General features: G+C 40.0%; 4 protein-coding genes across 12 annotated transcripts; 3 read left to right on the plus strand and 1 right to left on the minus strand.

The window, feature by feature from the left end:
- Nucleotides 1–3,051: 3,051 nt before the first annotated feature.
- On the plus strand, nucleotides 3,052–7,617 carry atp5if1a (ATP synthase inhibitory factor subunit 1a). 2 transcript variants are annotated; one of them, XM_061760340.1, is made up of 4 exons: nucleotides 3,088–3,243; nucleotides 6,600–6,692; nucleotides 7,181–7,293; nucleotides 7,369–7,617. In XM_061760340.1, the coding sequence occupies exons 2-4, from the start codon at nucleotides 6,654–6,656 to the stop codon at nucleotides 7,508–7,510; spliced, it is 294 nt and encodes a 97-aa protein (XP_061616324.1). In that variant the 5' UTR covers nucleotides 3,088–3,243; nucleotides 6,600–6,653; the 3' UTR covers nucleotides 7,511–7,617. The 2 variants fall into 2 exon arrangements, with proteins under 2 accessions (XP_061616323.1, XP_061616324.1); XM_061760339.1 differs by lacking the exon at nucleotides 6,600–6,692 and having other exon boundaries at nucleotides 3,052–3,243.
- An 11-nt stretch (nucleotides 7,618–7,628) lies between these two features.
- On the plus strand, nucleotides 7,629–16,293 carry LOC133471113 (heterogeneous nuclear ribonucleoprotein R-like). 4 transcript variants are annotated; one of them, XM_061760324.1, is made up of 14 exons: nucleotides 7,800–8,001; nucleotides 8,773–8,933; nucleotides 9,002–9,120; nucleotides 9,204–9,311; nucleotides 9,397–9,510; nucleotides 10,817–10,993; nucleotides 11,242–11,377; nucleotides 11,505–11,710; nucleotides 12,323–12,472; nucleotides 12,531–12,652; nucleotides 12,741–13,276; nucleotides 14,068–14,106; nucleotides 15,670–15,730; nucleotides 16,214–16,293. In XM_061760324.1, exons 2-13 carry the CDS (start codon nucleotides 8,777–8,779, stop codon nucleotides 15,699–15,701), a joined length of 1,896 nt encoding a protein of 631 aa, XP_061616308.1. In that variant the 5' UTR covers nucleotides 7,800–8,001; nucleotides 8,773–8,776; the 3' UTR covers nucleotides 15,702–15,730; nucleotides 16,214–16,293. The 4 variants fall into 4 exon arrangements, with proteins under 4 accessions (XP_061616310.1, XP_061616307.1, XP_061616308.1 ...); XM_061760325.1 differs by lacking the exon at nucleotides 14,068–14,106 and having other exon boundaries at nucleotides 7,801–8,001; nucleotides 16,214–16,292; XM_061760326.1 differs by lacking the exons at nucleotides 7,800–8,001; nucleotides 15,670–15,730; nucleotides 16,214–16,293 and adding an exon at nucleotides 7,629–7,765 and having other exon boundaries at nucleotides 14,068–14,319.
- Nucleotides 16,272–21,321, plus strand: dnajc8 (DnaJ (Hsp40) homolog, subfamily C, member 8). Of its 4 annotated transcripts, none has more exons than XM_061760332.1 (11): nucleotides 16,272–16,348; nucleotides 16,495–16,558; nucleotides 17,206–17,272; nucleotides 18,711–18,812; nucleotides 18,906–18,962; nucleotides 19,056–19,122; nucleotides 19,242–19,336; nucleotides 20,344–20,415; nucleotides 20,504–20,595; nucleotides 20,668–20,743; nucleotides 20,825–21,321. In XM_061760332.1, exons 2-11 carry the CDS (start codon nucleotides 16,542–16,544, stop codon nucleotides 20,942–20,944), a joined length of 765 nt encoding a protein of 254 aa, XP_061616316.1. In that variant the 5' UTR covers nucleotides 16,272–16,348; nucleotides 16,495–16,541; the 3' UTR covers nucleotides 20,945–21,321. The 4 variants fall into 4 exon arrangements, with proteins under 4 accessions (XP_061616316.1, XP_061616318.1, XP_061616319.1 ...); XM_061760334.1 differs by lacking the exon at nucleotides 16,272–16,348 and adding an exon at nucleotides 17,390–18,311 and having other exon boundaries at nucleotides 16,492–16,558; XM_061760335.1 differs by lacking the exon at nucleotides 16,272–16,348 and having other exon boundaries at nucleotides 16,540–16,558; nucleotides 17,211–17,272.
- si:ch211-81a5.8 (uncharacterized protein LOC560648 homolog) lies at nucleotides 20,744–26,438 on the minus strand. 2 transcript variants are annotated; one of them, XM_061760338.1, is made up of 5 exons: nucleotides 26,414–26,438; nucleotides 26,089–26,170; nucleotides 25,198–25,462; nucleotides 23,446–23,533; nucleotides 20,744–21,511 (listed from the first exon to the last, which is right to left on the minus strand). In XM_061760338.1, exons 3-5 carry the CDS (start codon nucleotides 25,413–25,415, stop codon nucleotides 21,371–21,373), a joined length of 447 nt encoding a protein of 148 aa, XP_061616322.1. In that variant the 5' UTR covers nucleotides 25,416–25,462; nucleotides 26,089–26,170; nucleotides 26,414–26,438; the 3' UTR covers nucleotides 20,744–21,370. The 2 variants fall into 2 exon arrangements, with proteins under 2 accessions (XP_061616322.1, XP_061616321.1); XM_061760337.1 differs by lacking the exons at nucleotides 26,089–26,170; nucleotides 26,414–26,438 and adding an exon at nucleotides 25,560–25,710.
- Between the last annotated feature and the right edge of the window lie 566 nt (nucleotides 26,439–27,004).

Raw genomic sequence — 27,004 nt, forward strand, 5'->3', positions numbered from 1 at the left:
TCATTAAAGGTGACAGCCCTCCATTATTTTGTACCACTTTTTCCTCATTAGTGTTGCTGGTGACCTGGAGCCTACACTGGCTGACTTTGGGCGAGAGGGAGGGTACACCCTGTCAATCGAACAAACAACCATTCACACTTACAATTTAGAGTCAAAAATTAACCTAAAAAATGTTGGGGGTTTATTGAATGTGGGAGGTAGTACCTTGAGAAATAGTGCCGTACAGAAGCGCAAGGAGAACATGCAAACTCCACACAGGAAGGATGTAAGTCACACTGTGCTGCCTAAAGGTGACATATTATGGGAAACTTTCTTTGACAGGTTGACATGTAATAGCGGGCCTACTTTGTAATACTGCCCCCACACAAGTACCTCCAACCATGCCTTGGCACCTAGGCTGGGCATTGATCCAGAGTCACTTTCAGTTTGAAAGCATATCCGTACACGAACTGATCATTAAGTAAAATCCTATGACTTGGTAATGAATTGCTGACTCCACAAGTAAAATACAATTGATGCTGTCTTTGTCCGGGCTTCCGTGCTTCTCACAGTTTTAAGTGCTTCTCAATAAGTAGCACCCCCCCCCCCCCCCAGCTCTGCCCCTCATCATCATGGTAACAAAAGCAGTTGTGGGGCCGTGGTGACCAGTGGCTCATTTGCATGAGACATGGGGTATTCTGATGAAAGCATTTCACAGACACATCATTAAGAAACCTGGGAACTGTTTTATAAATAGAATGTAATAAATGCATATCACGTGAGTCAGTGATGGTATAGTGGTTCACTAGTTGACTTCTCTGCAGGAATGGGTTCTATTGTGGTTTCAATTCCCACTCAGTGAGGGTATGAATATGAGTGTGAATAGATGTCTGTATGTGCCAGCTGGAATAGGCTCCAGCTTCCTGTGACCCTGAATAGGATAAGCAGTGTAGACAGTGGATGGATGCATATTATATCTCCTTGAAACAAATAATTCTAGAACAAACTGTAGTATTGCAGTACAGTAGAGAATGCAGTGTGTGTGTGTGTCTCCTATGTGGTGGAATGTTAATGTGTCATTGTGTGTGTTCGCTAGAATGGTTTTATGGAAGGATAGTCATCTCACAGTTATTCATATATAGCGCCAACTCATATTCGAATTTTCTTTCAAGGATGTTTCATGCAGAGCTAGGACCACACTACTCAAATATTTAAAGAGACCAAAGAAATCCCCAGTTAGTAACCCTTTGACAACAATGACAACAAAAAGCCTGAATGAAGGAAATGTACCTTGATGGAGTATTTAGGGCATGTGATGTCAGGTTGGGGAGAGCTGATAGAACTGCTGGCAGCCTTCATGGCTGACTTATTTAGTGCAAAATAAGTGACTTTAATTACAGCCAACCTGCTCGGGAATCTGCTAAAAAAAAAATGTATGCCAGATGTTCCTTGGCTAAAACGACCTTGTGCGTTCAGAAAACAAAGACTCTGCACGGACCCCGATAGCGGCACTGATGGTCACCATGGCAACATCCAGGCAACTCTGGGGGCTATTACAATAAGGGAATCGCAGCTCCAGCATTCTTGAAAGCATGTGAGCTGAATGCATGCGCAGAATAAAGGTCCTACATAATATCTTGCAGACTTTCAAAACAATTTCATTGACTATAGTAAGCTACCATCTACATGTATTAACTGTTTTGTTAATGTGCTCGACTATATATTGTAGGTATACAGTACAATATATGCAGTAATTGTACTCTTCATTTCAGTTTCCATGACAAGCACATTGTTCCTTGGAATCCTTGAAATTTGAAAAGATGTGACCATGCCCATCCCCGGAGGTATGAATACATTCCACATTATATTTTGAACAATTATTCATACTGCACTGGTTTAAGTGTGGTGGTTATATACCCTGCATATTTTATCTATATATATATATAGTGTAATGTTCTAGAAATACAGTTAAACTGAGCCGTGCAAGTGGAATGTGAATACATTAATACTTCCATTTAATGAGATCAATATGTAAATGGATAGGATAACGTGATTAACAGAATGTTTTAGCAAGCAGAAGTTATGAAAAGGAATTCATAGAACGACATCTTGTTGTGTGCATGACCTTACTATGTCTTTGCACAGGTTAGTGCTGTTGCCAGGATACTATTTCCTATGGCAACACTTGAGCAGTTGAGGTGAAAGGACCCAGGTAACTGGCTGCTCTGCATCCAGTGCACCGGAAGTCTGTGAATGACCATAAAATATCATGCACAAAACCCACACAGCCACACAACAAAAACAGTGTGGCAGCTGATATTTTCCCTCACACAAAATTTAAAAAAAAATCTGTTCGTATCTCCTTAAAGCTAGATTTTAACAATCAATATTTCTTGAGGAATGCACTACCTACAGAAACAAAACAGTTCCTTGCATTATAAAGTACTACCACACAGTTTCTATTGGTAGTTTCTATAGCATTAGTTAGCATCAGTTATGAGTTGCTTATATTAAATCAAGTACAGTAATTAGACATAATGGCTTCTGTAATGATGAGTGACTATCAAGTAAAACATTATTTAATCCTGCAGAAGGATTCATTTGTAAAGGAAAGATGGACCTATCATACTGTATGTGAATGGTATGTATCCCATAGTGAAAGAGTTGTATCCATCTTTATTGCTATACTGCCACCATTTGTTGCAGAACTGTAACTACCGTGCTCGCACAAACTGAATCAGAACACCTCTAAAATGCGGAGTGGATCAGCAACACATGAGGTTCATCAGTCAAATGCTGACCCTGATTATGACCTTCTGTGTTTTTCCATCCACAGTGGTCATTACAAGGAATAATCCAGGGGCAATTCAGCACAACAGAAGCAAAGTTAAGTTATTGATTATCTGCTTTTTTTCTGTTTATATATATATATATATGTATATATGTATATAAAATACTTATTACTAATAATTAAATTGAAATTTCAGATTGGAGATCTGCTCGGGTGTTTAGGGTGAATACAAATATTGAAATACTGTTGCGTTTCTCATCCTGACCTGACGTTGGCAGTAACACGCCTGTTTCCGCCCAGATGTTCATCAAAAATTTCCGCATTTTTTGTCGAGAAGGGAGAACGGCCACGTAAAAACACCTGCTCCGGTGTGGCAAGGTCTCACCACAGCCTCGGGCAATATGTCTCGGTTTCTGTTAAGATTGAACGTGAGGGGCTGCGTCTCATCGCAAACGCGAATGGCATCTGATCAGGTAAACCGTGTTGGACTGTTGACGTAATGACACTGACGAGTGTTAGCATTAGCTTGCTAATGTTTTTTCTTTTTTTAAAATCCAACCTTGGAACTTTGCCTCAAAGTTCAACCAGAGGCACGCATGTGTTGTTATTGCGATCTAAAGTAAGTTTACCCGTGTCAATCTAAAAGTATGACTTCGTGTTTAGCATGGGATGTTCTGGCATGATGCCGACAAATACTACACGACGTTTTAACAGTTGACAAGTTCGAGTAAACATCAGTGCATGACCTAATGTGTGCAAATATAAATGCGTGTATACTTGCTTGGTTTGTTAAAAAACTAATAAAAAATACATTACATAACACTAAGGCGTGGCAGTAGTATTCTTATGACAAGAGTTAAAAAAATATATATCAAAAAAGTAGTTGGATTATCTGTTTATAAGCATACAACCGTTGTGTTATAATTATTAGATTCGATATTGAGATTACAGTTTTGGCAATAACCCCAATACAAAAAAAAAAAAAGACAAGAAAACGATTATTGGCAGAGGCACTTTTCAACTTTGAGCAGTGGAATCACGTGTCAATGTATTCTTGGTGTTATTTTATGATTTAATGTGGATTCAAGATAGAGTACACGAAGCACTATTGTCAATTCTACGGTTATGTAGTAGACGTGCAGAGAATTTTTTTTTCTGAATTTAACCACAGTGCAGAGATAAAGGAGTGAAAGAGTTAGAGTGTACACATATAAAGTTAGCAATGTGACATGGCAAACATACACAAGTCAGTCAACATCCTTAGTCTGGTGGGAAGGGCTGCTTCAAACTGAGTACAACACACCAAGAATGTTGAAAATATGTTAATGGTTTCCGAACAAACGTTTTTTTGTTTTTTTTTCTCTGCAAAAAAAAAGCCTTTTTGAGGAATGTTTTTGTGCAATAGGAAAAAAATGAAAAAAAAATGCTTTCAAATTAGAGTAAAAGAGGTTCATATGACTGCAATTATAAAATGGTACGATTGTTGCTTGAATGAGGTAGACGTCCAAATATACAAACACTGCAGCTGTGTTTGGAATCATTGACTCCCTACTCGAATCATTGTACAGTATTGTGATTTTTATATAGTGGACTATATAGTTCAACTATTGTCAGTCAAATAAACAAATAGTTTTCAAACACTACTTGGACACTCTGTTAATTACATCATTGTTGCTGCATAATTACAATGAACCGAACGAACATCAATTGGTGGACCTTTCGTAAAAAATGTAAAATTAGAACATTAGATTGTTTAAACTGTGTATTTAGCAAAATCAATACAAACAAAGCTCTTCTTCCATCTGTGTTGTGGTGTTGCTCAACTTATATTATAGACAATTTCACGCCACAACTCCTGAATTTGTCTTAGGTGGAAAATCAAACACCACAGAAACGGAACATATGTTTTGTTATCGCCAATATGCATTATGGGATACAGTACATTTGATTTTCAAGTGACCATCGTCGTCCACTACTTTTCAAGATGCATTCCAGGTTATGTCAAGGGCACTATGTAGGCGATACGGTGGATAGGGACCGACCGCAAATGGCCAGTTTCTGCAAATAAGTGATGCTCCCCTAAAGGTGATAAGTGCCTGCAGTCTATTAACAGTTTAAACCATAAATATACCACAAACTATGATCCCAAATTACTTTAATACCATTTCAAACACTAGTGTGTCCTTAAAAATACACTACACTATAAACAGCTCCCCACAAACCAAACTCTTTTTAGTCTTGTAATAGCAAACCTGCATGGCGAATATATTTGCGATGTCTTCCCGACACCGACTTTTGTTCTTGTTGGGCCTGCTGCTATTATGTGCATCTTGAGTTCGATGCCTTCGCTGTCATATTTTGCATGAACGGCTTTAATCTAGAGGTGCAACATTTAATCGATTTAATCAAACCATTTTGATATTGATTAATCGTCCAGCGCAATTGTTTAATTTAAAATAGCCCAAATCCACTGATATCAGCCTTTTAACAGTAAATATTCCCTGATTTCTGTAGTCCTCCGTGAAAGCAGACTAATTATCTTTGTGTTTAATCAAAATAAGACATTTGCAAACATCTGCCTTTACTTTGGAAAACAATGATCAATATTTTTCACTATTTTCTGACATGTTACAGACCAAACCAGTCACTGAATTATAATCAGTTTATCGAAAAAAATAGTAGTTTGTTTAATCTGTTAGGAAAATAATCGTTATTAGCAGCCATTGCATGAATAACCTGCAATTGATATGTAGTTGAACCTGAAGTAGCCTCAGAAGTGTATATCATCAAACTAGTAGCCTTTGGCATTAATCAGTATCCAAGAAGTATCTGTTTTTAAAAACGTTGGCGAGTACAACATCATTCACTCTCATGATATTGCTTGGTTGATGTTTATTGGATTGTTAAACAAAACCAAATAAACAACCATGACTGGTTAAATAGTAATCGGCAATAAACTTTAGTGCAACAGAATTTTGTATTTGGTTAAACGATTGAATAATCAATAGAATAATCTTCTAAAAATATTTGATAGTGCCAGCTACTGTGCATTAAGAACCTCACGATTCGATTGGATTTGGATTTTTTTTTAGGTTGCAATTCGATTCGATAACGATTCTTTAGGTTTCAATTTGATTCAATATTGATTTAAATGCTCCAATATCAATTAATTAAGGATGAATAAACAAATAATAAAGACTACATTTTTAAATATTTATTTTTGATGCCATGTAAAAATAAGTCGAAGCAATAACACATCTTGAGTAAAAATGTGCACAACTTATTTGTGCACATGAAGTACAAAAGTAAAAAAAAAAAAAAACATGAACGTTCTGTATATACACTGTAAAGGTAGATGCATGTAAAGTTAAATGTTTATTTCCTCTTGGTAATTGTAATACAGATTTTACAAAATTGCACAATAACTCATTTGTGCATGTGCAGTACAAAAGTAAAAAGATGATATTATCAGGACATTGACTCAATCGCAGCTGGACTGTTCTGGTTGCCTTAGAAACTGTGCAAGACAACCAGAGCACGGGATAACGATCGATTTAATGCTCTGAGAATGATATGACCTGGATAAATATTCACAGGCATGTAAAAAAACATGAAGACAGCTTTTTATTGAAAAAGTAAAGTGCATGTATACTGAAACAATATTTCTTTTTACTATTATTTTTTGCAGCGTTGTTAAGTAATACCTGATTAAGTAGCATGTTTGCGGCATTGTGACAATTGCTGGTATTTTCTTCGTCAAACCCCATTCATTTATTGCCTTTTGTCAACACGTTTGCTATATTGCTCCCTTGTGTGGCTTCCGTTGCAGGGCTTCAATCTACAGAATTCCCACTCGTTAGAAATCAAATGAGAAGTGATAGTTATGTACGGGCTAGTCGCTCCGGAAGTCCAACCATCACATGTAAGTGCCTCTCTCTTTGCTAACTTAGACTCCAACCCGCTGTGATCTGTGTACAGCTTCTGGACGGCAACCTCTGACGTGTTTTCGTGTTGATATTGCGTATCGTGGTTTGAGTGTCTATTGTCTTTTGTTCCGTATTTACAATGGAATCCAAAAGGAACGTAAACGTCAGATTGAAGTTGAAGTCTCGTTAAAGGCGTTTTGCTGTTGCTTGGTCGAGTGAAGCTTCCGTCCGTACAATGCCAAGCACATGCTGGGCGCCCCCCACTGGCCAGGAGGTGAATCGATACAGAGGATTTGCTGAATCGATATTTTGAATTGCAGGGGGAAGAATTGCAATGCATTGAGAAATCTTTAATCCCACCCCTAGTGACAGCCCTGGCAGCAGACGGCAAGCTTTTATTCACAACTCAAGGCAACGAGTCATTGCCAGTGAGTCTTCGTGTTCGTGCTGCAATAATCTTTTTTTGAAACAAATCTTATTCCAGCTTGGTGAGCTAGGCAAGGGAGCGGGGAAAGGTGGAGGTGGAGGAGGCTCAGTGAGGGAAGCAGGAGGTGCCTTTGGAAAACGAGAAGTAGCAGAAGAGGAGCGGTACTTCAGGTGAGACCCCGTATGTCGAATCTCTCTCCTGTGCTCTTCCGCCAGTCGTTTACAAAATTCCCCATCCAATCGTAGGCAAAAGGAGAAGGAGCAGATGGAAGCGCTGAGGAAGCACCACACAGAGGAGATTGAGCACCACAAAAAGGAGATTGAGCGCCTACAAAAGGAGATTGACCGTCATAAAGGCAAAATTAGAAGGCTCCGACATGATGACTGAGCCATTGTATTCGAGTCAAAGCAATGATAATTAGTGATTGAGTTACCCAAGTTTGTGATGAGACCTTTTTGAATACAAAACTACCAATAAAGTGAAACTGGATTAGAGGTGTTTTCTTATTTGGAATAACACTTGTTACATGTGAAGTGTTGTGCTCTTTCATTGTCATATTATCACGCAATTAACGCACCACTTTTTTGTCTTTTGGTAGTTTATGGAACGTTGGCTTTTCAAATGAAGGGCAATGACGACAACGTATCCCTTCAGTAGATGAAGAGGAACGCCCCTCCAAGTAGTTCATGCGGTTCTCGCGATATTTGCCCATGGTGGCGTTGTTCTCGCTCGCCGACGACGAGACTAGCTGTCTGGAAATTTATCTCGTGGGTTCGACGCAATAACATTTTTCTAACTGTTAGTTTTATTCCACCGCCAGACACGTTAGTTGTTTCACATTTCAAAGCGCACTGCTGTTTATTTCCGGAATCCAGCTGGTGAGTGTTGCTAACTATCTTTTTAGCCGCTTTTACGGCTCGTGTATGTTGGACATGTTGACGGTATTTATTAGCACGGCGCGGCCTTCATACTCCTTAGCTGCCTCGCTAGCTAGCCTATAGGATCAAACGTCGACGTCTTTGAATAGCTCGATGCAATTCGGGTATCGTTCGATGCAACTGATGTTTGTGGCTGCAAGTCCTTGGGTATGATTTAAAATCGAGCTTTAATTAAATTTAGTAGTTAGCAAGTGGATTGCGAAGGGGGGGACGGACGGTCGGTCTTCTTCAGGAAAGAGACCGAAGTAGGGTACATGCAGTACGGTAAAATACTGCAATGTTTACATCACTGTAATGAAACATACTTGTAAAAATCATTACAAGTGTCACTTAGTTCCTTTCAAATGTCTATTAAGCACAATTTCGTATTTATGAACCATGCTTAGCCTAGCCGCCACCGTGTTATAGGATAGAAGAGCCACAAAAGGACGTTTTGTTTACATGGCTTCCATACAATACCCGTATTTGGAGACAACTAGCCATCACAAACCTCGTAATGTTGCGTGTTGTTGATGTATTTGTTTATTATGAGAGACGTTTAGTCACAAAGCTCTCTTACAGTGTCTTGAAAATATTCTTTCATAAATATTTTTGCATTGACTCGTGTTTTGGGATTCGATTATGGAAGTGTAATGATAATTGTGGCCAGTGAGTGCCTCCGTCGCAGCAAAACAGCCCTCACTGAAGAATCCTTAATTAACTTTGAATCAGGAGAATGGCTGCCGCTGAAGTGAACGGCAGTTCTGCCCTGCTGAAGGAGGAAGAAGAACCCATGGATGTTACAGGACCACTCACGGAGAACTACCAGACACTGATTAACGCGGGACTCTCACAGAATGTGGCTGAAAACCTAGATAACATCTTTCAGACAGGTGAGTGGCTGTCCTGGTATATAGTTTTTCTAAGTGTGACGAAATTAACTTTGCTATTGGAATTAAAGGCCTGGTAGCGTATGCTGAATTGGACGAGAGGGCCATCGACGCTCTCCGGGAGTTCAGTGAGGACGGAGCACTCGCTGTGCTGCAGCAGTTCAGAGAAAGTGACCTGTCGCATGTACAGGTAACAATCAAAATGGAGCCCCTTTAACATGCTATTGTATTCCATATGGATGTGATTTGTTGAATGTCTCCTGTTTCATACAGAATAAGAGCGCTTTTCTTTGTGGAGTGATGAAAACTTACCGACAGAGAGAGAAGCAAGGTAACAAAGTACAAGAGTCCACTAAAGGTCCAGATGAGACAAAAATAAAGGTATGCCAGTTCTCTTAAGTTTTTGTTTCAAAAGTTTAGTTCTCATCACGTAATTGGGTTAATGTTTTGTTTGTATGAATTTAAGGCTCTTTTGGAGCAGACAGGATACACTTTGGATGTCACCACAGGGCAGAGGAAATATGGAGGGCCTCCACCTGAGGAGGTTTTCAAAGGATTACAACCAGGGATTGGGACAGAGGTAAATGTGTGAAATACCCTTTAACGTCCAAAAATTAAATCCCTGATGCCGGTCAATATCAGAACAATTGGTCCCATAGAAAATAGGTGATGATATTGATATTTAATAAGGATATTTTATTTCCAGCATCAAACTGTTGCAACCGTAAACTTTTAACTGTAAAAAAAAAAAAAACATTTTTCTTAACATTATCGGACAAATGTCAAAATAATTTACAACGATAAAACTCGGTGCCTTAACTCAAATTAATGTCACGCTGCTTACTTTATGTAAATTCTGGTGTATCATATTTGGGGCCAAAAAAAAAGGATGAAGCAAAAGCTCTGCATCTGGGTTCATATTTTTGTCACCCACATTATGTGGCCTGGTCTGCTCAGGGATCATTTACCATACAGACTGTTAAAAAAGATGGCGCGGTGGCAACAAGCAAGGTTTCTTCCACACAACGGACATACACAAACACACACCTTTTGTCATGCGTTACCACCACATCATATAGACCTACTCCAAACATTATTAATAATTTATTTGGTGGTAATGGTTATTACTGCAGAATTTCAGGGGATACAATCTTTTTTTGTTGTTGATAATAGAACATATATGGCAAAATAGCTTTTACTATTAAACTTGTATTTCATAATTAAAACTTGTACATGTTCCATAGTAAATTGACTTTGTACTTTTATTTGTTTCTACAATGTCAGTTGACACTTAATACACCAAATGGCCAAAATGCAATAAGTGGGCTTTGTCAAAAATAGCAAAACAAAAGAGATGATGGACAGTTATGTTGTTAAACTCATTCTCATGTTGACTGTTTGATATTTTCTGTTGGGCTAACTGGTTACTACCATCAATATTTTTTATTTTTTTGGAATGTTTTCAGTATTCCAATAACCTTACAAAAGTGGGTAATTTTAAAATTAATGTGATTGGGACCCCCCAGCTAGTCATGATTATTGCAATCTAGTCATGGTTATTGCAATCAGCTCTTGTGAGACAGAAGTCCATTTGTGTGTCAAAGAGTCAATGCGAGTTAATCCTTTTATGCTCAATGAACTGAGCTCCTGTGTGGTAGGTACCCTGTCATCTTGAACGGTAAATATGTTGATGTTTTGTGACAATATGCACAACAGTGTTTCCAACCCTGATGTTTTCAGACTTTGGAGGTGTTTTTCCCCCCGTAAATTGTAGTCAAATTTGTACGACGGGCATTCGACTTTAGCGATTCAACAGTTGCTGTGTTTTCTTCAACAGATTTATTGTTATACACATATTCAAACTAGTCTGTTTGTGTCATTGTTAGGTGTTTGTGGGAAAGATCCCGAGGGACTTGTACGAAGATGAGTTGGTGCCACTGTTTGAGTCTGCTGGACCCATCTGGGACCTCAGATTAATGATGGACCCGCTTTCTGGTCAGAATAGAGGTTACGCCTTCATCACATTCTGCAATAAGGATGACGCACAAAAAGCTGTGAAGCTTGTAAGTATTGCGATTGCATCCTGAACAAAATGCATCAACTTTGTAACAAGGACATATTCTGCAATGTTTGGGGCGTGTTTAACCATTTGGCACAGCGGTAGCTTCACTGGCCTAGATAGATGCAAGTGGGACTTAACACATTGTCCACATAGCAGTTATAGTCTTGATACAATAGTAGTAGTTAATCTCTTTTGAATAGTATAGTATATGTGAGTGTCACTCATTTCTTGACTTTTTTTTTTTTCCAGTGTGATAACTACGAAATCCGGCCTGGCAAGTATTTGGGAGTGTGCGTATCTGTTGCCAACAATCGCCTGTTTGTCGGCTCTATCCCAAAGAACAAGACTAGAGAAAGTATATTGGAAGACTTTGGCAAAGTTACAGGTCAGTTTCTAGGTTACAGATAAAGAGCACAAATAACAAGTAGTACAAATAATCCTAAATGAAATGTGATTTTGTTACCTATTGTAAGACATTTTATTAAGAGTTATTTTTTAAATACATCTTTCAGAGGGTCTCCAAGAAGTGATCTTGTACCACCAGCCAGATGATAAGAAGAAGAACCGAGGCTTCTGTTTCCTGGAGTACGAGGACCACAAGTCCGCCGCGCAGGCCCGTCGCCGCCTCATGAGTGGCAAGGTCAAAGTGTGGGGGAATCCAGTGACTGTGGAGTGGGCTGACCCTGTCGCTGAGCCAGACCCTGAAGTCATGGCGAAGGTTAGGAAGACCAAAATACACAGCAATAAATTGATGATAATAGTAAATATAGTAATTTTGTTTACTTGCCAATTCAAATCGAATGTCCACTGGGTAGATGCATAGTGCTGGATATATGGAGTAAGGAAGACAAAAAGAAAACTACAGCAGAATCGCTTAAGGTTCAACGCAAGGCGTTTGCAGAATTATTTTGCAATTCAGAGCTTTTTTTTCCCTGGAGAAAATGGAAATAGGGGAACAAAATTAATTCTGTTCGGGGGTCAAATTGATTAACTGTAAAGACAGTTAGTAACATTTGGGGATTCTTAATTGTTATGCAAATGGGGAAGAATTAAGTAATTACAAATTACTCAGTATACAGTACAAATGAACATACTGTAAATGAACAACTCATTTAAATAGACACATTGCTCCATCTTGTGATCGAATTGGTTGTTTTGTTTTTTTGCCCCAAAAATCCTGATCATGTAAAGCCTACCGACAACGGTAAAATGTATTCACCATGTGATGATGTGCAACAAACATGGACAGAGTAGGGACTATAAATTGCCTGACAAAGAAGAAATGGGCTCTAATTTGACTGTTGTTGTGACACAATTGTCTATGGTTCAGGTAAAAGTGCTCTTTGTAAGGAAGCTGGCCACTGCAGTGACCGAAGAGCTCCTTGAAAAGACCTTCTCTCAGTTTGGAAAGCTGGAGCGAGTGAAGAAATTGAAAGACTACGCTTTTGTTCATTTTGAAGAAAGGGATGCTGCTGTAAAGGTGAGTTAGATGTGCTCTACACACTATGTCCCACATGAACTCATTCAATTCTGAATAGGCTATGGATGAGATGAACGGGAAGGAGCTCGGCGGGGATGAAATCGAGATTGTCTTGGCCAAACCTCCAGATAAGAAGAGGAAAGAGCGGCAAGCAGCTCGGCAGACATCCAGGAGTGCTGGGTGAGTCCAAGAGGGGCGGGGGACAAGATGTCTGGTAACCTGCCTGACGTGTTCTCAAATTACAAGCTTACATTCTGTATCTTTGTAGGTATGACGACTACTATTACTACCCAGCTCCCCGCATGCCACCACCAGGGCGTGGCAGAGGTCGTGGTGGTCGTGGGGGCTATTCCTATCAAACAGATTACTATGGCTATGAAGACTATTACGATGACTACTATGGCTACGACTATCATGACTATCGTGGGGGCTACGAAGACCCTTACTACAGCTACGACGACGTATACAGCGGCAGGGGGCGTGGCAGCCGTCCCAGTAGGAGCGGGCCTCCATCCAGGGCCCGCGGTGCGCCGCCGACCCGAGGCAGGGGGGGCTACTCCCAGAGAGGGCCGCCCCTCGGAGCGCCGAGGGGTAGCCGAGGAGGGCGGGGGACCCCGTTCCAGCCCCAGAGGGGCCGCGGGCCTCGTGGGCCCCGGGGCAATCGCGGGGGGAATGTCGGAGGCAAGAGGAAGGCAGATGTGTTTAACCAGCCCGACTCCAAGCGTCGCCAGACCAACAACCAGCAGAACTGGGGGTCCCAGCCCATCGCCCAGCAGCCCCTGCAGCAAGGGGCCGACTATTCCGGTAACTATGGTTACAGTAATGACACCATGGAGTTTTCACAGGATTCTTATGGGCAACAGTGGAAATAAAGACACCACAAGATTTTGGCTATATGATGGCAACAAAAAAATTGATTGGCCATATTTGTTGATTGACTTTTTATTCATTGCCCCTCATTAATTACAAATCTGTATGTCGTTAAAGAAAAAAAAAGCCCCCAGAATTGGCTCGAGATGATTACAGGTACCTGGAAAGGCTGAAGAATGAAGGTTAAGTTGTGGTGAATAATTTATCCCCCCAAAAAAATTAAATCATGTATATTGTTACTTTTTCTTCCTGATTACCTAAAAGCCAACAGTGAACATTACCCAAAGTGGACATTCATTGTCAGTAGTCTGAGAAGACCCCCCCACCCCCCCAAAAAAAAGAGACATTGCCTTGCAGGACATTTGTGTCCGTGTCCCTCCCCCTCTTGTACTCCCTTTATTTGTGCTTCTCCTGGCAAAAATACAGCAGGCATGTAGGTGGCATGACAGAGCTGCAATAGAATACTTGTTTGATTTGATTGAACTAAAGCTAACGACACTACACGCGGGAGTTGTGGCCACACAATCACATGCTCCTCTGGACGATATAGGAATGTGTATAATAATAGCAAATAGTCTGAACAATTAAAGGCAGCTTTGTGGGTTGTTTGCTGTGTCTGTTGTTTACATGCCTGGTGTATTTTAAGCATCATAGTTGCTTAGGGACTTGCTTGTATATAAATGCTTATGGTTAGAGCTTCAGAATTCATTTTTCTTTTTGCAAAGGTGGAGAAAAGAATCCACAAAGGAGGAAATCGACATTTTGTAAGTGTATGCTTAGCGTTTCTAGAGAGCATCAAATTGTGATTTTTATTTTAATTGATACCATCATTTCCTGTTTTCTTTCAAATTGCCCAATAGAATTTGGTTTGGCTTACCTTAAGAGCCAATAGCAGTTTGTTCTCTGATGTTATTTGTATTTATAACTTCTACATCTGTTCCATTTCAATAAAACTCAGCTGAGAATCAATCAGTCAATTGTCAAATTCTCAAATTCAGTCTTTTTCATTCAACCACATGATTAAAGCTCAAGCTCAATTCTCACATTGGGATGAAGATCTTCTAATTCATTTGCCTCAAGGACAATCAGAAGGCTGCAATTGGTACCCGCTACCGGACAAGAAAACCGAATTGTGTTTGGATACAATTATTAAAGAGGATTTTTAACCCTTTATTACTGCAGTCAATCTTTGTGCTCATAATTATTGTCACAGCAGTACCAAATAATCTAAAGTCCCTCATGTGTGTAGATGTACAGTGTATGATTTAATGACCTCAGCTGACTTCTTAAGCTCTTACAATGATGTGGAATAGTGAGTTGCATTCGAAATGCTTGAATAATAAAAGGCCAAATCTACAACGGTTTTTCAATGAAGGTATGGGAATACACTCACTTCCCAGTAAAAAATCAGTGCAATCTAATAAAGCACCATCAAAATGTGCCTTTGAAGATGGAGTTTAAGTTTTTTTTTTTTTTTTTTTTTTGTGCTTGTAGATTTGCAATGTCGTACAACTGCACTGCATCAAGCAGAGAGCTGTTCCTAATATTTATTTAGCTATACCGTACAGGTACATCTCAATATATTTAAATATTGTGGAATACTTAATTTGGTGTTCAATTTGAAAAGAGCAAAACATTCAAAATGTAGTGATGTAATTATTTTTTTTTAATACAGAATTTTTACTTTTTTATTATTTTACAGCTAAGGACAACACAAAATTCTCACCATCTCAAGAAATAAGCATTGGCCTTGTGAAAAGTATTTTCTTGTGCTTCATGAATCTGTAATATGAGTTTCCCTTTTAGAATTGAGCTACTGAAATCAATTTTCCTTTCTACAATATTCCAATTTCTTCAGATGCACTTGTACGTGAGAGAGGCAAAATATTGGTCTGCTCTAATTTCACATGGTGCGGTGCAGTTTTACAGCATTGCAAATGACAAAGATTGTTGGTGTTCGAAAACAGTCTTAGAAGGAAAATGTCAACATAATTCTCATAGAGGTCAAATGTCTTCTTCTCAACACTGTACATCTGTCCACATAACAGTATGTGGCAAGACCAAGCTTTGATAATGATGTAGCAGTTCACGCATTCAAATATCCATTGATTTGTGATCTATATTGATTGAATCTTCAAATGTGCATATCGGCTCCTCCGCTCCCTTTGAAGACACCAAGGATCTGACCACCCAAAAGGGTTAAAATTCTTCAAATTCACAGGTTCTTCAGAAACAATGCACTTGTGATTGTTTGCCTTTTGATTTCTGTAGTAGCCACCATTTGTGTTTTGTTTTACGTGACTGTCCTCTTATTCCAACCTGCCCAGGTGGAGGAGCATTGAGAGGGCGACGCCGCTAGAGCGAAGAACACCTGAACGGTACTCCAGGGTGAGCTCGCCTAGTCTCCCCTCCTGTACCTCATTGTGATTACTCGCCATCATTATGCTTTCTTCCCCCCCTCCTCCTGTTTCCTTACTGCTGTCTTTCACTCTCTGAGGGCTTATTATTATTATTGGAATTGAGCGAGCCACCTGGGTGTTGCAAATCAGTGCAAATTCTCTTCCCGACCAATGAAAAGCTTTAAAAGCATTGGGAGACAAATGTCTTGTTTAAAGTGCATTTCTCCAGTATATGGTAAGCACCTGCAAATATCAGACTTATTTCAAATGAGATGTCCTTTTCCACTTAACCAGTAAATGGGGTGAGATGCATTTTCTCGTCCTTTTCCTATGAGGGAAGCTGTGTTAACTCAGCACTGCCTCCATTGTTCTTTCATGAGATGCTGCATTTGCTATGTGTCTTCACTTCCGGGTACATAATGATTTGTATTTGCTTAATGTGAACTAAATGAGATGTTTTGCATTTGCTCAGTTTTCACTAGGGATTCTCGATGACACTGACCTAAAATGCACTCCTCTTGAAACAATGGATGTGGCACACCCCGGTGATTTTACTGTTGCACGCCACAAGATGGCACAAGTGGGCTGCGCAAATTAAATCACTCAGGTAAGCTTGGAATGGATGGAGCCAGACTGAGCATATCTTGAAATTCTATTAATAATATAGTCAATTATCATCCAGTGTTCCTGTCAAAGAAAAAGAAAACAAAGTAACAGAATCATGTATTTTTTGTCTGTGCCTTTTGTCACCAGGCAATAGGAGCAAAACTCTTGGGATCGACATCAAGGAGTTTATCCAAATGGAAGGAACTAATGGGTAATATGTAGTCTGGATTTAGACTGCAGGTCCAAGTGCCTAATTACAATGTGATGGCTATATCCAAGTGGCACACGCATGAAACAACCTGCAGGCGCAGATGTCCAAATTGCTGTTAAAACAAGAACAAACTGCACAAGGCAGTGACAATACAAAAGGACAAATTAATTCAACATTACAAATAGTAAATGTTACATATTTATTTCACATGGACTAACACACACACACCCCTCCCCACCATACCCACTGATTTTAAGGGTAACTTTTACATTACTCTGCAAGTATTTTGCGTATTTAATAATGCAGATAGCTCTGGTTTATTTTGACCATGTTTACTGGTCTGCTTTGGCTGCACTTTATTTACAGTAGGCATATTTTCCTCCAATGTTTTTAGGCAGACTTGGGTGTGTATGTCAGCAATCAGTGTATTTCGATGACTTCAAGCCCGCAGTAAAGGTGTACATCCGATCTGTGCATTTACGCTGCATTGGCAGATATCCAATACGTAACAGATTTTTCTATTTTTTTTTTAAATCCACATCTGGAAGTGGAGGAGACATCAGCTGTAAATCCAGTGTTGGGCATCGGCAGATGTGTTGATGTACATATTCATCTGGCAATTATTAACACGCCTGTTTCTTGTGTAGAGAAGGCTCTCCACAAGGTGCAAGAAAGTGTCATACCTCACAATATATGCAACTAATGACGCACTGGGTAAGGAAAAATGCTATCATGCTGATAATGGTGAGCAGCATGGCTTTGTGTCACGCTGAATGAAATATTTTCCAAGAAAGCATCCATCCATTTTCTATACTGTTTGTCTTCATTTAGGGTCGCAGGTGAACTGTAGCCTATCCTAGCTGACTTTGGGCGACACCCTCAGCTGGTCGCCAGTGACGACCAGGAGTGCCATCCAAGCAGCCTCTGCAAAGTGCAGTCATTTTATTGTTACATATTAACATTTCTTATTGGATGAAGTCCATACATTTTACTCGCGTTCCCGTTCATTTTACTAGATCAAGCAAGGATTTTTTTCTTTAAGTCGTAACTCTCTGTATTATTTAGCTCTCTTACAAGACTTTACTGCATATTCAAGTCAAAAATAAATTGGGCTTTTATTGTTAACCCTTGTGAAAAGGTCAGTTCACTTTTCTCCCCACACACCTACAAAACAACTTGGGGTCCAAATTTGTACAAAAGCAAAAGTCTTTCGCTAACAAATTGAAAAACTCTTGCAGGCCATGAATAAATAAATTAAAAAAAAATCAAATTCGTGTGTGTACCTCGAAAGGGCGAGTTTACATTTGCTGACCAGCAGGAGGTGCTATATGACAGCCATTCCAGGTATAATGGACCCTCTTAAGTATTGTATAATGTTTTCCGAAATTCAATTCAATTAATAATGCATTGTGCAATATCATGAACCACTGTCTATATTAGCTAATGTGTATCTAAAACCTACAATTCGGCAACCTCATTTGATGACTGAACATGCTGCAGCACACCATACACTGACTCCAACTCGTCCCATATGTAAGAATATGAGTTCTTAATTTTTCGTGAGCGTGAGAGGTCCAAGGAGGCTACATACAAAAAGTAAAAATAACGTTAAATATGGCGCATGTGGGGCGTGAGCGACGTGATGACGTAACGTGGTTAACGTCCGACGTCAATCGGGACGAAGATGGCGGCGAGCGGCGGCGAGCCTTCTCAGGCTGGGTCCGATGATTTATTTCAAAACTTTTACACGGAGGTATGGTGGAATGGAGTGGCTATTGTTGAATTTGTCGTCGTCTTAACAACACGAAGCATGTAGAGCTTTTGTGTTCATGGGTGCAGGCCGGCGGGGCCTCGCGCAGACGTGACTAAGCTAGCGACTAGCTTAACATTGCTAACGATGGGGTAGTCTTCAGTTCTGAGTGTTGCTGCATCGCAAATGATAAGTAAGACTTGTGTACTGTTTGGTTTGCATGCGTGTGTTCAGTCTAACGAAATGGTGCAGCGCCTCCTTGTTTGGGCACGTTTGATCATGACTGCGTTCAGCGTTGACAACATAATGGATATTTTGGGAAAACGTTTTATATAGTTTGTTCTCTGGTGAGACTCAACGTTCTGTTGTGGCGTAAACGCGTGTTTTAAACGTGTATTACAGGTGAAGCAGATCGAGAAAAGAGACTCTGTGTTAACCTCCAAGCAGCAGATCGATCGACTGCTCAGGCCTGGCTCGTCCTACTTTAATCTAAACCCCTTCGAGGTAGACATGCAACCTCGCTGACGGTCTCGTTTCTAATTACGTCCTTCACGCATTTTATTGTTCCAATTCCTAAATGTTAATTCGCGTATTTAGGTGCTGCAAATTGATCCGGATGCAACAGATACCGAATTGAAGAAAAGATTCAGAGCGGTAAGTAAAACACACGTTATTAAGTTTGTAGTATTTCATCAAGCTGCAATATTCTATTTTCATCTTCCTTACTGCAACTCCCTTTATCACTAGTTATCCATTTTGGTCCATCCAGACAAAAATCAGGATGATGCAGACAGAGCACAGCAAGCATTTGAAGGTATGCGTTCTCAAAGTAAAACATGTTTTCTGTTCCGCATATCGTATGCAGCGTCATTACTGTGCCTGATATCAGTTACAACACTCGTATAGGTTGAAATTTGTTTGTGTGTATTGTAGCGGTGGACAAGGCGTACAAACTCCTTCAAGATCCAGACCAGAAGAAGAGGGCTTTGGATGTAATTCAGGCAGGAAGGGAATATGTGGAGCACATGGTGAGTGGCCACCCATACTAACCCAACATATGTCAGGAAGGGTCCTGCTGTGTAGTTGGACGACTGGTGGGCGACTGGCCTCACAGTTCTGAGGACCGGGGTTCAATCCCCGGCCCCGCCTGTGTGGAGTTTGCATGTTCTCCCCGTGCCGGCGTGGGTTTTCTCCGGGCACTCCGCTTTCCTCCCACATCCCAAAAACCTGCATGCTAGGTTCATTGAAGACTCTGAATTGCCCATAGGTGTGAATGGTTTGTTTGTTTGTATGTGCCCTGCGATTGGCTGGCAACCAGTTGAGGGTGTACCCCGCCTCCTGCCCAATGATAGCTGGGATAGGCTCCGGCACGCCCGCGACCCTAGTGAGGAGAAGCGGCTCAGAAAATGGATGGGATAGATAACTCTACCTCCCAGATGTTTAGTAAAAGGCATTTAAGAAAGTTTCACTTTGACCAGACAATTTGTAGCAGTAAGCATAATTCTGGCTGGATTATTTGACTACTCTTCTCGGTGTAATTGGTAGAATTCATTGATTCACATTTCATTCAGTTTCTTGACACAGAACTAACTTTGAGCATAGTCCACAAAGGTTTTAGTTGAGGGCTTTTGGAAGCCCATTGCACAATTCCATTCGAAAACCAGTTTTAATGAGTCTTGCGTCATTATCCTGCAGCATCACCCAATTGTGTCAAAGTTTCAGCCTTGCAGCTGTTGATTTGAGATGAATTTGAATAATTTGGCGCAAACATTTTGCCTTTGACAAGACATTGAAGCTTCAGCGCCTTTCATAAATCTATTTTGGCTGATGCATGTATATATTTGAGCAAGTCTATAATTTTGACCCTGTGTGGATGAAAGCTTGAAATGAATTCCAACTTAAACCCAATTCTTGTTTTTAGAAATCAGTTAAAAAACTAAAAATAAATTCATGCCCATAATTGTGTGTACACTTCTGACTACAATTGGATTTAGTTATCATTGTCCTAATCGCTGTCATCCTTTTTCCACTACAGGTAAAAGAGAAAAAGAAACAGTTAAAGAAGGACGGGAAAGCTCAAATCGTGGAAGAGGATGACCCTGAAATTGTAAGTGCTCTCAAACTCTGCCTGTGTTTCAGTCAAACCTCTGTTTGTATGTAGTGGTCTATAAGTCATTTCTTCTTTCTTCTACCAGTTCAGGCAAGCAGTGTATAAGCAGACCATGAAACTATTTGCAGAGCTTGCCATTAAGAGAAAGGAACGAGAAGCAAAGGACATGCATGAAAGGTAGGTCAGGGTCAGTGTTGCATGCTAGGGCAAACAAATTGAATATTCACAACTTGTTCTCTTCGCCTGCAGGAAACGGGCAAGAGAGGAAGAAATTGAAGCAGCAGAGAAAGCAAAGCGAGACAGAGAATGGCAGAAAAACTTTGAGGTCATTTTACTGTTTAATAGTATGTAGTTTCGTGCATGTTTTGTTTAAGCATTTTGGTAATCGTGTGAAAACACTCCACAGGAAACAAGAGATGGCCGTGTGGACAGTTGGAGGACGTTCCAGGCTAAAGGCAAGAGCAAGGAGAAGAAGAACCGGTCCTTCCTCAAGCCCCCCAAAGTAAAGATGGAGCAGAGGGAATGATGTAAAAATGGGACTTGATTAACTTAAAACCTGATGTTTTCCATACCGTGTACCCCTTACACCCCCTGCAATCTTTTTTTTTTTTTTTTTTTTTTTTTTCCCCCCACCCCACCTCATTCACACTTTCTTGGATTATACCTGCCTCATGTAAGTAAATAGTACAGCTTCCATATCTTAGGAAACAACCAAATGGTTGGTGACATTTTTTTTTATATACATAAAATAAAAGTTGGTCTTAAGAAGCCAATCTTTTTTGTGGTGTCTATCACTGTATATGTCCACATTGGCAGCTACTTCACGATGCTGCATTTAATGTCATCTTGCTGCGGTTATTTTGGCATTTGTGTTTAAATAAATGACAAGCCATGTAAGTGGAACTATTTGTCCTCTGGCTCCTTGTTGTCAGTAAAGGGGTCATTCAGTGGTTCACATGACTTTGCACTGGTCTCCCCCTGCTGCAGCAGATGTAGTCACACCTCCAATCACACCATCCAGACTGAGGCTCTGGAAGGCTCCAAAGAGAGAATCCTCCTTTTTCGCTGCTGGTTTTCTGGTCGTGGTTGTTTTCTATATGTAGAAGACAAGATTATCAACGACGGACTGAAATAAAATGCACACAGCACCAAACGTAAGGAAATTTGTCTTTAGCAGTTGTTTTTTTGGGGGGGCAACAATGCTACTTGGCAATTTATACTGTTGTTGAAAAGCCTATTATTGCCAGGTTGTGGCGGTGTATGGTTAATCCAACACGCTACTGAGGCTCTTGATTGTTGAATTAGCAATGTCTCCAATCAAGTCAACAAGATTCAACAGAAAAAAGCAAATTTTGCTCTTTCGGTATTGGCACAGAAGGTTTGCCAAATTTTTCTTATTTCTTAGACACAACCCACATACATACAGGCTCTGCTACTCACCCCACAAATGTTGCATTTAAGCAGGCTAACCAAAAGCATGAGATTTATTGCAAAGAAGCATTGTTACAACAAAGAAATCTATCAAATTCAAATGTCCTTACTTTTTGTGCCGTTTACATAAACTACTCAAATAAGAAGTTAGGAAAGCTTTCAGGTGAACCAAAACAGCACAATGACTTTTAACAGGTCAACTTTATTTGAGCTTTAAACTTTTGAATGCACATCCAACTGTTCAATGTTTCAGCACATTTTGCACAACTTGCTGTTATCTTGCGAACAGCAACATTCACAACAGGTGTTTGATCCATGAGTGGCCCGATACATTTCCTGCTTCAATTGGAATTGGTATTTAAACAGTCATCTTGTGTAAAACAAAAGACATCGTAGATGTTTAAAGTTCTTAGAGGTGCTTTGTGCCAGTCCAATTCTGCCATTTACTTGTTTCGCCTAATGTGGAAGTATCTTGCGCATATACGGGATTGGGAAACTTATCAATACATACGGTTAGAACTGTAAGGACAGCACCAGTTCTCACTGGTTGCCAGCCAATCGCAGGGCACATACAAACAAACAACCATTCGCACTCACATTCACACCTACGGGCAATTTTAGAGTCCACAGTACGCCACGACAATCAAATATGTTGTCAACACGCGCATCGGTAAAAACACAAAATTCCCCGCACAGGTGCAGCACCTAATTTTAAAAAATAAATATCAAGAGTGGTGGGAAATGCCAGAAAATAATTAATGGTCCCATTTCGCTTACACTGGTAAACAATTCCGGGCATAACATCAGTTCTACCAATCAAAGAGGGGTGTATTTTCCCAAATAACATAATTATAACATAATATAATGTATTCGGCATGCAGTACTTCTGTATTCTCCCGGATGATGCTCAAAAATGAATTTGTGATTGATGTTTTTTTAAGAATAAATTGTTTTGTGACCGGAACTTGCTCTACCTCCCATCTCCGTTTCTTGGACTTGGACAATTTTTCGGCTCATAAAAACCTTTAGAATTTTTGATCCAGAAAACCCAATTTTTTTGACCTAAGTTTCATAGTCTTGAGGTGTTGGAACCAGAGGACGGGACCCTGATTCTATGTGGCACTGCCTGTGGTCCCAGCTAGCCTGACCTCAGCGTTTTCCCGACATCAACGACACCAAACAATTAATCAAAAGTAACTCACCACTGTGAAGCCTCAAACAAGATTTTCTTAGAGGGAAGTGATCGCTGAGCTAAAACTGTCTAGCATTGTCATGAACAGAGAAAGGAAGAGTCACAGAAAGGCATGGATGTGAACGTTTGTTGACATTTTCATGGATCAAACACCTGTTGTACTTTTTAAAATTCAGTTGCATATAAGAGAAGAGCAAGTTGTGCAAAAAGTACTGAAACATTGAACAGTTGGACATTTGCATTGCAAAGTTTCAAATTAAGTTCACCTTCAAAAGGATGCACCGATAGTGCATTTGAAGTTCATCTTAAAATTTCACAAGGCGAATATCCCAAACTTTTTATTTTTTTTCTTGGAGTAGTGTATATTTAAATTGCATTTTTCTACTTAAATAATGCCCACGCACCCTAGGCAGGCAGTGATGGCTCCTGAAGTAGGTTTTCCTGACAGACCGCTCCGCGTTCTTCTTGGCGAGCACGGCCTGTTGTCGTTTCCTTTGAGACAAACAGCGGCATTAGGTACAGCACGTGGCCAAGCAGATTATTCGTGTGAGCAAAGTCCTCTGTAAGCCAAGACTGTCTGGCCAAATGTTTCAGCAAAGTCACCAATATAAATAACCTTAAGCCAGTAGAAACTGCAACTCAGAAGGCTGGTGTGGCTGGTTAACACATCATAGCAACACCATCTTAATCCCATGAGACCATGGATGTACGCTGCCCCCTAGGGATTATGACTATAGGAGCTATTTTGCAGGTTTTTTTGTTTTTTTTTGCGTGTTTTTATCTAGTTTAATCTAGTTGCACGCCTTTAGTGTAGTACCACAACGTGCCGGGCAGCACTGAGGTCTACTGGTAGAGATGCAGCGTATTTAGGAGCAAGAAGAAGAGGCAGAGAAGGTTGGCAACTAGGCTCCAATAATCTGTTCCCGCAGGGCCGAGAGTATATGTGTCATTTTCATATCATTTTATCAATAACAGTAAATACGGCACTGAATTTCCTTTTGAAAAATCACTACATTTTACTAATATGAGTACAGGTATTTGAATTATTGCACTTATTCAAACGGTAATAATTGTTCCTGAGGGGAAAAAAATTCTAAAGTAATATTTTTCAAACTTTGAATACCAAACTGTATTCTGTATTTACTGTTAGGTGTCTGAAAGTTTCATGATTAGCACTGTTTTCGGAAGATGCTGATTACATTTTTGTATACATTGGATTTTTCTCCTGTTGCCTAATATGCCTTTTCCATAAAAAGGCATATTGCTGATGTCCATATCCATGATGTCACCCAGGAAACTCAACAGTTACTTAACAGGGGAAAAAAATGATTTGCATGACTGACAAAAGGTGAATGGGGACAGAAGAGCATCAATGTGACAGAATCAATCAGATGTCAGATTCTAAGGAAGGGGGAAAGGTCAAATACTTGGGCTGTTTCCCGGCCCCAGTCAAACATTTTGCTTAGTGAACATTCCAGCATATCAGAGGGAAACATTTGTTGCACACAACAGCATCATTGCTTGTCTTTTATTGATAAATTATATTGTAAGACAATTTAGCCAACTAGAAATTAAATCTTAAGGAGTATTGGGGCCATTACACTACACAATTCAAGTCAGAATCATAGAAGAAGAGTTGTAGATTTGATTTTAAAAAGTTGCATATTTTTAAGATGGCATTGTATATTTTGATATTTGTTGACAAGACACTTTAACATCAAAACAATGTACTTTATTCTCGTAAGATTTTAATCTTTCTTTTCAGTGTGCCTGTTATGCTACTTTAAAATCCAACTAAAACGCCACAAACGTTGAGTTACGTTTGAATATCACAACAAAGATTGAAGGGAAAAAAGACTATATATTCAAGATATATTGTTAAAAATACGCTTCATCTAAAAAAAAAAAAAAAAGGACTTAAATTTTGCAGTGTATTTTCTTTCCTGTCAGAGTGGCTGCAATGCTCTGTAAAATATTCAAATCAAAGTAAACATTGAAATCTGAGAGCAAAAACATTTTTTGGTTTGTTGATTTCCAAAATGGAACTTCCGCAGTGAGGGACGGATGTTATCCTTATTCACATTCAGTATATAAAGCAGAATTGTACGACTCAATCATAACGGCTGATCACCAATGTACAACTTGGAGCACTTTACCTCTCTCTCTTCAGTTCAGCCTGGTACACTCTGAGCCAGTGTGAGTGTGGAACTTCCTGGCCTGTGCAAGGCATACTTCTCCGCCTGCTGATGCTCCTCCGGCGCGTGAAGCTGCTTCTGCGGCCCTTGGCCCCTTTTGGGGGCAAGCTGCTCTTTCCAGTCACATAGGTGCTGGTGAACTGCTTGAGGGGGGCACCCAGTGACAAGATGGAATCCATTCTCAAAAGTGTCGCCTGTTTCCCAAACCGCTTTGCCAATATTTCTCCTGTAAATGGAAAGGAGGCAAATCATGAGAGTAACACGAGTGTCCTGCAGACTACCTAATTAGCAATCCGAAAAGTTTTCCAATAAGAATAACACACCTATAAGTGCTATGTATACGCCCTCACAGAGCACATCCAATGTATCGCTTTGAGCTGAACTGAACCTGGTCCGTTGATTAATTCACATCCAATAGTCCAATGTGTGTTCGTGTATGTGAGTCTCCTTTTAAGGATTTGACCAAGTGGATTAGCAGATGACTCAATTCCTGCTCATCCAATTAAACGGCAAGACAATAAAAGCAAGAATAGCCCCGCAGCTGCTGGTTTGCCGTGGAAATGACTATGTGACAAAAGTCTCGACATATTAATCATTGAAACAATCAAGAGATTGGCCTTAAAAAAAAATGTATCAATCAATCTTTCATTTTAATCTTACCAACAGCTTTTCGTCTTGTGGCACTGGCTTTGTTGAATTGAATGAATTAAAATACAATTTTACCGCACGTCACTATATATATATATATATATATATATATATATATTCGAATTACTGGACAATGAGGGCAGCGAGTGACATCAATGCAAGGCAGAACTGGCACAGAATGAGTCAGCAGATGGGGAAGCTTACTTGAAAGGGCCACACCTGTCCATGCAGATCGCCCTTAGGTTTTAAATTGGAGCTTCCGGCGCTGACTAGGTGAGAGCAGTACCTTGTACATGTAACCGGGAGGGGGGGGGGGGGGGGGGGGACGTGAGAAAGAGATGTCAAATGAAGTGAATAACTTGCAAGGCAGTTATCACAATTTCAACTGAAAAAAAAAAAGTTGCATTAGTAACTGCATAAAGAAAACTTAAAGAGAAAAAAAAAAAAAAAAAAAAAAAAAGTTAGTAAAACAGAGCAATTATCTTGATGGGTTAGGGTTAGGTCATTTCTACTGAGTCCTGTAGCTCACTTTTTTCTCTTCCTCTAGATGGCTCTGGCCTTCTTCTCTCGGGAGAAACCAGCATCACAAAAGCAGAAAAAAATACATTACAATTTTAAAACCTAGAACTAACGTCAGCTATGCGTTGTCGAGTTGTAGTCGTACGATGAGGACAGCGTCAAAGATCCAGAAAATCAGTTTTTTTTTTTTTTTTATAAATGGCTAAATTGAGCTTGGAGTGTCACAGAATGTCCGTTTCAAGTTGCAACAGAACTACAGAGAGACAGGAAGAATTACAGAAGGGCATACAAGCGCACATCCGTGGAAATCTTCACGGCTTTAACACCAGTTGTGAATTTTACCGTTCGGCTGCTTGTTAGAGAAAGGCAAGTTGTTCAAAAAGTACTGAAACACCAGAGGTGGGTAGTAACGCGCTCCATTTACTCCGTTACATTCACTCAAGTAACATTTTCCATAAACTGTACTTGTCAGAGTACTTTACTTTTTACTTTCCCTTCAGTATTTCTGTGAAGCAGGATCGATACCTTGACTCCGTTACAATGACCGACATCCCATTCGCTACGTTTATTTATCCATTCCTGTCTATTTTCCGAGTCCATC

This window comes from Phyllopteryx taeniolatus, chromosome 21, assembly GCF_024500385.1.
Source record: "Phyllopteryx taeniolatus isolate TA_2022b chromosome 21, UOR_Ptae_1.2, whole genome shotgun sequence".
Lineage (NCBI taxonomy): Eukaryota > Metazoa > Chordata > Actinopteri > Syngnathiformes > Syngnathidae > Phyllopteryx > Phyllopteryx taeniolatus.